The sequence below is a fragment of the Gekko japonicus genome, unplaced genomic scaffold (assembly GCF_001447785.1).
Source record: "Gekko japonicus isolate JY-2015 unplaced genomic scaffold, Gekko_japonicus_V1.1 scaffold4279, whole genome shotgun sequence".
Lineage (NCBI taxonomy): Eukaryota > Metazoa > Chordata > Lepidosauria > Squamata > Gekkonidae > Gekko > Gekko japonicus.
The window spans coordinates 273-10,506 of record NW_015167177.1 but is presented as its reverse complement, the minus strand read 5'-3'; the positions used below and the strand labels follow the sequence as shown (position 1 = coordinate 10,506).

Below are 10,234 nucleotides of genomic sequence, written 5' to 3'. Positions count from 1 at the left end.
ATATTATGTTCAGTTAGACACCATTTATCTCATTTTCAAAAAGGGAAATCTGAACACTTACAGAACAATGCAATAAATCCACCAACATCAGGTAACACATTGTTCACAAAATATCAAAAGAAGAAAACTGCCTCTGCAGATACAGAAGAGGGCATTTTCCATATGACAAACTCAAATGGACAATCCAGGCAACTGCAAACCAGCACTTCAGAAGAGCCCATCTTGGACAGTATTTGGAGTTATGCAAGTTCTGCAACTCCAAAGATTACTGTGTCATTTTAGTCTAGTTCTTCTAGCGTTTAATCACTACTTGTTCATATGCTCCAGATCCCACTCTGAAAGATCAACAAAAAAAGCTGTTACTAGACAGCAGCACAGCCTGGAACAGTATTTTAATGCATACGGCAGGACTAAATTTTACAAGACAAAAGCATGGGACCTTGCTGTTCTGTGCCTAAAATGTGAAGTATTCTTACATTTTTCTCTGTTCTTGCAGCCCTCTGAGCCCAGAAAAAATAATTCCCATAGCTGCAGGGCCGATGGCTGTATGGGTGGGGGAGCTGGAGTGAAGAACAAGGGGATGAAATTGCTCCTCCTGCCTTTTCCAAGTATTCTGCTCAGCTGAGAAGAGGTCAATTGTATCCCTTTGTCCTTCCTCCCTCCAGCCCATTGACCTGCACAGCTGTTCCTCTGCATGGATCTTGCAATCTCAATAATGATCTTTCTGGGGGTCAGAAGGGGATGCAAGAATGGAGAGGAATGCAGAGGTGACATCACAGTGCTTTGAGTTTTCTTAACCAATGAAATGGAGCAGAGCAAGCAAACCTAAAATTAAGACCATTGGTGAGTATTACAGCAGCATGGCAGTGGGGCCTAGAGAGGCACCTTGGAAGTTTTTAGGCATTGCAGCATACTCTCAGGTCTCCCCCCCACCAGTGCTTATGTGTCACAGACATACTTTGATATTATCTTCCCTAAGTACTGTTAAGAGACATACCTATTAGGTAAGTGATGGCTTCCAAAGGCAGTACTCCCTCCAGGACCCACAAAGAGTCTTAGCCCTTCCTCTGAAAAGAACAAAAAACGTAAAATGAAAAATACTGTTGCATTGTTTGGGGTAACTGTTAACTCCAGAAATTTATTTACAATATCTAGTACTAAAAATAATTTGTATTTAGATGACACATGTTGGGAATGGGTCCTCAGAGGATGAGGACACCAGGGTGGTAGATCCCATAGAGGACAAAACCACGAAAGACCCTGAGGTACCTGGGACCTCACAGACCGCCCTCCCTGGGTTGTCAGAGAACTTGCAGTCAGCTATAGCTACTGGACCAGAAGCTACCACCAGAACCTGAGACTGCTAAGGGACCCATAAAGGAGAGTGGCCAATTGCCAAAGTCACCTCTGGGACCCTGAGAACAGAGAAGACAAAAAGGCTGGGCAGTGGCAAAATGCACTGCTGGCTGCCCAAGGCCTTTCTGCTGGCCACAAGGCATCTGGAGGACTAGATCCACCATAAGGCACTTCATCATGCTGGACAAGATTCAGCTATGAATGCCTGCAGACTCCAGCCCATTGCTACAGCTGCAGGCACTCACTCCTATAAATAACCTCAGCTCAGCTTGGCTGTTGTGGGATCACAATTCTGACAGTAGAAAAGAGCAGTAGCACCTTAAAGACTAACAAAATTTGTGGCAGGGTATGAGCTTTCATGAGTCATTGCTCATGAAAATTCATACCCTGCCACAAATTTTGTTAGTCTTTAAGGTGCTACTGGACTCTTGCTCTTTTCTATTGCTACAGACAAACTAACACGGCTACCCATCTTAATTTTGACAGTGTTTGCTATCTCTGTCTTGATGTGACTCTGGCCTGCCTTGAGTCCATGGGTGCGAACAGGACAACACATTTCCTACACAGTTTGAGCTTTTCATTATTTCTGGACTGCTTAACATGTATTAGGCACCCAGTGATTTCCTACTTTGTAGTTTTAGGAATGTTACGGGGGTTCAGACTGCACAGTTAGGAAGGTAGAAGCTTGTAGCCATCCACTAAGAACCTGTCACCAATTTTAAGAACATAAGAGGAGCCCTGCTGGATCCTGCAATGGTTAATTCCAGCATTCTGTTCCCAGAGTGGCCAGTCAGGTGCCATAGGGAATCCCAAGAGCAGGACCTGCTAGCAACTGCCCTCACCTGTTGACTGATCCCCAGTCTCTGACACTCAAAGGCATTCTGCCTCCTAATCCACAAGTTGTATTCAGCTGGTGTGGCTGATAGTCAATGATAGACCTACCCACATCTTGGGGCACTGAGTTTCACAAGCTAACTGCTCACTGACTGAAGTAGTACTTCCTTTTGTATGTCTTGAATCTACCGCCAACCTGTTTCATAGGGTGACTAAATTCTAGTGTTATAGGACAGGAAAAAGTGTCTATCCAAATACCATTCACAATTGTGTAGATTTTTGTCATGTCACCTATCAGTTGCCTTTTTAAAAACTAAAATGCCCCAAATGCTTTGCCTCACGGGAAGGTGCTCCCCATAATAATTTTGGTTGCCCTTTTCTGCACTTTTCTCCAGCTCTTCAATGTCCTTTTTAAAGGTGGTTACCAAAACTGTAAACAGTATGCCAAAAATGGCCACACCAGGACTTGGAATACAGGACTTGTAAGATGCCATTTAATTAATTCTCAATCCCCTTTCCTGCTGATCCCTAGCATGGAATGTGCTTTTTTTCTTGGTCAGTTCCCACCATCAGAATATTTGTAAAATTAGGATTTCTTTTGGTCCTTATGTATATCTTTTAGCATTTACTTATAGTTATAATTTATTTGCATATTACAAACCTTCTGCACTTGAGTCCAAACTGAAGTCTTGACTCTGCAGTATTTTTTCAACGACATCATCTGCATCGACTCTGGTAGCATCAACCCTTTTCAGCTGTGACTCTACAGAATCCTGTTTTACTGGATGCCTATGAAACATTTTAGTCTTAGATTACACTGTAATCATTACAGCATTATTCTGTACATTTACTTAAAAATACTTCAGCAAAACTGGAAAAAATTATGTTATACCTGTTGGTTTTTTCTGAGGCTGCATCTTCCTCATTTTTTTTGGACTCATTCTCTTCACAGGGTTCTAGAATACTGCCTATACCTGTTGATGTACTTCCTGCAGAGGTATTTCTCTTATGGCAGAGATCAGAGATGCTAGATGATCTGGAATGGCAGGTGCTGTAACCTAGAAGAAAACAATTCAGAGGGACATTAATTTGATACCAAGGGATTATACATCCATGAGGGGCAGGATTCCCACTTCTACCCCATCTTGAACATGCAGTTTTTATTTGTATAACTACACCCTAAATAGCTAGCATCCATTTAGTGATCTCATCTCAGCTACCAATGACTCACCACACCTTTCATGCTTGTGATGACTCAGCAGCATTGGCTAACCTTAACATCTGCTCTTCTACATGCTTGCAGTACCCACTCATGAAATGTAATGTCTTATTTCATTTTCTGGTTTACACTCCCCTTATGTTCAGTTGCTACTTTTTTAAACCAAACCCTGCCCCTATGGCCTTTAATAGCAGTCTGACACCCAGAAATTCAGGATATTAATTTGTTCCCATCATGGAGATGTGGTGGGAAGAGTGTCACCTGCTTAAATTCTATGACCCAAGATACTATTAAAGAAAGGAAAGCCATCCCTACCCACTATTCTCGTAACCCACATGAACTGTATTTTTTTAAAAAATGGTTTCCACTTAAAATACATTCAAGAGACACACACAAACGAAGATGTTTGAGCTTTTATTTCCCCTCTTCTTTTACAATGTTTACAGATCCATAAGAACTAGTGAACATATTTAATCACATCTAAAGTATCTCTTACCTGACACTTTTGACTGCTGGCTTGCATAGCTGGATGTCCTAGAATGTCCACATGCTCCAAGTTCATCTGGGATAGAAGTACTTTTTGTTGCAAGATCTGCAAAAAATGAAGTCAGGCAATGCTGTTGTGGTTACTCCGTAAGATGAATGCTCTCTCCTATACTGAGTAACAGTAATGTAGGTATTTGCTTATTGAAATCTCTCCTTCATGGGTAACTCAATATTCTACAGCATTAGTATCTTAAAGCATATGAGGAGACAGTGGACTGATGAAAACTGACAGATATTTCTCTAAATATTGGTGTGCATAACTATGTTGATGATCTCTATATTTTTAGATTTCTCTTGATTAGATGAATAGATAATGCTAACCACATCTCTTATCCATACTAAGCAGCTGTGCTCCATGCACATAATGCTGATATAAGGCACTACTACAAGTTATTTTTACAGGGGTTTTCAGCCATGTGATTTTGGACCCTTATGGGCCCTGCATCCTTTGCACATGCACATTCTTGTACTGTTTTCATGTGGCTATCCCCCTCGTCCATCTGGCCAATGATCCTAACAACAGAAATCAGCTTCCAAAAGGAGTGCTTTCTTTGATTATCTTGATCCTGCTGGGGTAGTGGCATATGATGTCCCAGCAACTTAGTAAATGGTCAGCATGTATCAACAGCAGCTACCCAGCCACCTGCCACAGTGAATACTGCCAATGTGCAGACACAAAACTACTTTGCTTATTTTGAATGTATATAGTTAATTTTGCTGTCATCTCTGCAAAATCTTTTTGAAGTGGCTGACTGCAAACAAACTCTGTTCACACTAAACATCAATATAAACACACAAGATGCTCAACTGAACAGAAAACAGGTGAGACAGAACAGTAAAAACCACCCAGCAACACAGGAGCCAGTGAGATTGGAGCTCCAATGAACTTCCAAGAGCTGAGTCTGGGAAGCACAATCAGGAGTGACAGTTGAGTTTTCAGTGGGAAGTTGTCAGTTGGAGATGAGGGTTGGTTAGATGTAGTTTTACAGGAGAGAGGGATAGGGACCTGTACAGGGAACAAATTTTTTACTATGTCCTCTGAAACTGAATGTAGAAGGCCACAGAGTACTTGTTTGTAACAAAATTATTATGGCCTGCTATGAAAGGGGTGTCTTGGCATTTACAAATAAAACCCGGTAATCCTATATCTCAATTTGAGCTGTCAATAACCTCAGTTGTGTTATCTAATTAACTATTTAAAGGAAAAACCATATTCTCTCTCTGCCAAGTTTACCTCATATCACAACTATCGAAGTCAAATTCTATCCCAGAACATTCTTCCTTATGGTCTCCCCACTGCAGTGCAGAGATGGGAAAGTGAAGCTTCTAGAGCAGTGACTGGTGAGATGAAGTTATATTAAAGTATTCACCCCAGGAAATGTCAGAATGGTCTTTGCAAACAAAGATGAGTTCAGTTTTCAAGTACCTGTTCTTCAAACATCAAATCATCCCAGTTCTGAAGAGGTACACGTTCCCCTGATTGTACAAATCAACATTAATGCATCTGTCTTATTCATACCTTTTCCTCCCTAGATAATATTAAGTATGATTCAGTATGAAAACCTTTGTTTCTTTCCATACAGTCCAATAGCAAGAGAAGCCAGAATAACTGTTCTATTTATCCAGATTCCCAGTTATCTGCAAGATGGCTAAGAAAAAGCACAATAATTTAGCATGGTTCCCAACCTGATGCACTTAGATGGGATGCTTTTATGTTCTCTCCACCTTTCCTGTCTTCATGTAGGAATTCTGGTTCTCCAGCAAGCGATATAGACATGGCTGTGGATGGAGGCCTGCAAATAAACAAATCTGGTTCTATTTGTGTTGGGGGGGCAGCAAGGATTTCAAACGTGTGCAGATACTGAAGCAAATTCATAGCAGTAGTCATGTAATATCTTTACCCATGCCTAGGAAATCCATATTAGATTTGCAAATTAATGACTTCCAAATGTCCATTTATTAACTGTCTCAGGAGACCACTGGGCCATATATTAGTCTTTGCAGAAGAGTGGTTATATTAGTGAGACTGCACTTCAAATGCAAATTATAAGACGATGTTTTTTGTATTTTACATTTTACTAGCATTGCCTTGTTTTATTTTATGTCACACCTTCAAATATAAGGTGGAAACAAGAAATGTCTAGCTGCAAAATGTCAGTTATAGTCATTGTCTCCCTGCACTGTGTTGATTAATTATGCACAGAACTAGAAATTAAATAATACCATTTTCTGTACTATCTCAAATAACTACTTTTTTCTACCTTAAGTTTTTTTAAAAATAAAGAAACGTCTTTCATTTTAAGAGAACACATTCATCCAAATGGAGCTACTAACAATGGCAGTCTTTTTCACATTTTATTTTTGTCATCTTTATAAAAAAGATTTTTTTAAAAAAACCTTTAAAGGAACTTGGCAACTATATTCCCCTGCCTTTTCACCGTTGGTAATGATTTACAAAGATTTTTAATTAGCAGAAAACAATTTTTTTCATATGACACAAAACTTGCTCCAATTATCTTTTCATATAAGCAATCTCATAAGAGGCTTACATAGTTATTGTAAATTCAGGAGAAAAATCATTAAGCACTGTGAATTTACAAGGCAAGGCAGAATTAAAAACATGTTTATTCCCCGTATCTTTCAAACAAACTAATCACATATTGGATGAGTTGCTATTCCAGGCCTGTGACGTGACCTTCCAAGCCAAATACATCCAGCTACCTATAGTCTAGCTCCAAGGCAGACAGGGAAAAACAGGGATTTGGGGGCCTCAACAGGTGCAAGTTCTACACACCTGAACTGTTCAAGCACTGATATGCAGCTAATATTTGTCTCAATATAAACTACAGATGGGCATGAACTGGGAAAGTGGAAGTTCATCCCGGTTTATGGTGTCACACAAACCACAAACCTTAATGAACCTCCCCGTTTAACAAGCATTTTGTGAGGTTCATAATGCGGTAGGGTGGTCTTCCCTCCCTCCTTTCTGCTGGAATGTTCCCTTTAAATGGCTTTTGCAAGTACCGCCACACATGACTGAAGTCCAAGCAGTGAGTTCACCACTTCTGGGTGACTGCTTGTCATTTAAAGAGAATGCTTGGGGGGGGGGGGAGGACTGAAAGGGATTGCTGAAATGGCTTGCATCTATTTCAGCCTAACAGCTGATGGGTGCACAAGTCCTGCTGTTAGGCTGAAATGAATGCAAGCCATTTCAGCGATCCCTCTTGCCTCCCCTCCCGCTTCTCACAGCGAACTTCCAAAAACCATGTGGAGGGTCTTGGATAGGGATGGGCACGAACCAGCTATGTTTGTCACGAAATTAGGTTTGTGATGAGGCTCATGCCTATCCCTACCCTGGACCTCCTTGGTGGTCTCCCATCCAAATACTAACCCTTTCTATCTTTGGGATTTGACAAAATCAGGCTAGACTGGGTCATCCAGACCAGGGCATTTTGTTTACCAAAATGGAATTTATGGCCCCAGCTCTGAGGAAATAATGGTGCTGTCCAATAACATGCTGATAAACTGAACTCAAACGCAATCCAGCTGCCCCACTAAACAAATAACATGCAGTTCTACAGAATAGCTTTCAGGCTGAACAAAACTTAAGATTTAAGTTCTGAACTACAGTATTGTTTTTAAAGACGGGAAGAGTGCCTGACTGAATGACATCTAAGATTGATACTTAGAGTATAAGCACTAATAGTGAGAACTTGCTAATGAGTCATAAAACAACATACGGAATGCTACAAGAAGCAAGAACACAAAGAACCCACAAAATGGGTGCAACAATATTAATTAGTTTTTGCACTAATGTAAAAGTACTTGATCATAGCCAGGAAAAGAAGCACTTCAGTGGCTGCCTGTACCGGGGAATACAAAAGAGAACTCAATACAATATTAAATACACTCCCCATGGATATGCAAAAATGTATCTATATGACACCCCAGGATCCATGGCCAGGAACATTCTACCTACTACCCAAAATCCACAAACCAGGTAATCTAGAACTTCCCATTGTTTCAGGAATTGGCACAATCACGGTAGGAGTCTCAGGATATATGGACTCTATCCTCAGACCCTATGCCATCAGCCCACCCAGCTACTTACGAAACACTATTGACTTTCTCAGGAAAATACAGTCCATTGACAACCTCCCCGACAACACCATCCTCGTAACTATGGATGTTGAGGCTCTGTGCACCAACATCCCACATGCAGATGGACTGCATGCCATCAGGAACATCATCCCAGACAAAACCATAGCACACATTGCCACTGAACTTTGCCACTTTGTACTTACAATTACTTCAGATTTGGTGATAACTATATCTACAGGTCAATGGCATAGCCATGGGCAAATGTATGTCACCACAGTATGCGAACATATTCATGGCAGACTTGAAGCAACGCTTCCTCAGCTCCCATCCACTAAAACCATTCCTGTACTTAAGGTTCTTGGATGACATCTTCATCATTTGGACCCATGGGAAGGAAGCCCTTTAGAGATTTCACCAAGACTTCAACAACTTTCACCCCACCATAAACATGAGCCTGGACCACTCTACACAACAGGTACACTTTCTAGACACCACTGTACAACTACATGATGGACAGATAAAGACCACCTTATACTGGAAACCCACTGACCAATATTCATATCTACATGCCTCCAGCTACCACCCAAAACATACCACTCAGTCGACTGGCTACAGCCAAGCTTTATGTTACAATCGTATCTGCTCCAATGCTCTTGATTGGGATTCTTACTTAACAGATTTACAACAAGCATTTTTGGGACTACAGTACCCACCAAATGAGGTGAGGAAACAAATTGACAGGGCCAGACTAGTACCCAGAAACATCTACTCCAGGACAAACCAAAAAGAACCAACAGCAGAACACCATTGGTTGTCACCCATAGTTCCCGGTTCAAACCACTCCAATGTATCATAAGTGCTCTGCAGCCCATCCTGAAAAATGATGCCTTTCTTTCACAAGCCCTGGGTGGAAGACCTCTCCTTGCCTACAGGCAGCCTCCCAACCTTAAATGACTTCTCACTAACAACTATGAACCATCTAACGGAGTCACCAGCACAGGAACCAGACCCTGCAAAGGACCCAGATGCCAAATCTGCCCACATATCTACCCAGAAAATACGATTACAGGACCCAATGGTATCAACTACACAATCTCTGGCTCTTACAGCTGCTTATCCTCCAATGAGATATATGTTCTCATGTGCCAACAATGCTCCTCTGCTCTGTACATAGGACAAACCAGCCAGCCTCTATGCAAAAGAATAAATGGATAGAAATCTGACATCAGAAATGGCAATGTCCAGAAACCAGTAGGAGGCCACTTCAATCTACCAGGACATTCCATCAAGGGCCTTAAAGGTTACCATAGTTCAACAGAAACATTTCAAAAACAAAATCCAATGGGAGGTTGCTGAATTAGGAATTTATATATAAATCAGACTCAGTCAGACTTGGATTGAATAGAGACTTTGGATGGTTCTCTCATTAACAGAAGTAACTGCCTTTCAGGTATTCCATTCAGATTCATCAATAGAAGGAAGGGGTCACTTCCAGCCTGGATTGTACATTCAACCTTTTTCATGACTTTTGCAACTACTTTGCATTTACATGGCACTTTCTGAGTCCTCCCCCCCCCCTTACCCCCTATATATCTCTGGCCAGTTTCTTCATACCCTCCATGCATCTGATGAAGAGAGCTTTATTCCTCGAAAGCCTATGCTACAATAAAGTTTGTTAGTCTTAAAGGTGCTACTGGGCTTTTTACTGTTCTGCTGTTGCTCAGTATGCCATACCTTCCTCCACCATTTGCTTCTTCAATTAAAATTCATGTGTGCAACACACACCCTACCTGCTTTCCTCCTAGGGTCAGTAGGGAGGTCCTAAGAGTGCACCAAGAGTTGCTGCTTCATGCCCTCCAAAACCTGTCCTACCAAGAAACTGGAGATTGCCCCAGAAGCCCCTTTCATCTCTCAGGGGACTTTGAGTAATAAATCTGCCATTTCTTAGTGGGAGAGTTGTCTGGGAGACACAGAGGGATGGCTCTTGCTTGTTCCCTTGCTGCTTTCCCCCAATATCTCTTTTGTATGACATTGTATAAGTGCCTATGATGATTTCTCATTTCTTGATGGAAGGAGTGCCTTGGGAGAGGCAATGAAGCATCGTTCTCTCATGTGTGAACTGCGCTCCACATCCTCCAGGTGACTCCCCCTCCCCCGCCAGAAATAAAGATATTGGAA

At 41.5% G+C, this 10,234-nt stretch overlaps 1 protein-coding gene across 1 annotated transcript; it reads right to left on the bottom strand.

Annotated features, from left to right (window-relative positions):
• Positions 1-261: 261 nt before the first annotated feature.
• On the bottom strand, positions 262-8,188 carry FAM102B (family with sequence similarity 102 member B). Its single transcript, XM_015413131.1, has 7 exons — positions 8,067-8,188; positions 5,642-5,748; positions 3,906-4,001; positions 3,083-3,248; positions 2,852-2,979; positions 998-1,067; positions 262-335 (listed from the first exon to the last, which is right to left on the bottom strand). The coding sequence occupies exons 1-7, from the start codon at positions 8,186-8,188 to the stop codon at positions 293-295; spliced, it is 732 nt and encodes a 243-aa protein (XP_015268617.1). The 3' UTR covers positions 262-292.
• Positions 8,189-10,234: the final 2,046 nt, after the last annotated feature.

What these genes read in the sequence shown, in the direction of transcription:
- FAM102B (XM_015413131.1), bottom strand. Translation starts at nt 8,188, where the DNA reads ATGCAGTCCATCTGCATGTGGGATGTTGGTGCACAGAGCCTCAACATC. An exon ending in GAGAAAGTCAATAGTGTTTC is followed by an intron (nt 5,749 to 8,066) that starts GTAAGTAGCTGG and finishes GTTTATTTGCAG; the next exon opens with GCCTCCATCCACAGCCATGT. An exon ending in CCAGCAGTCAAAAGTGTCAG is followed by an intron (nt 3,249 to 3,905) that starts GTAAGAGATACT and finishes GTTTTCTTCTAG; the next exon opens with GTTACAGCACCTGCCATTCC.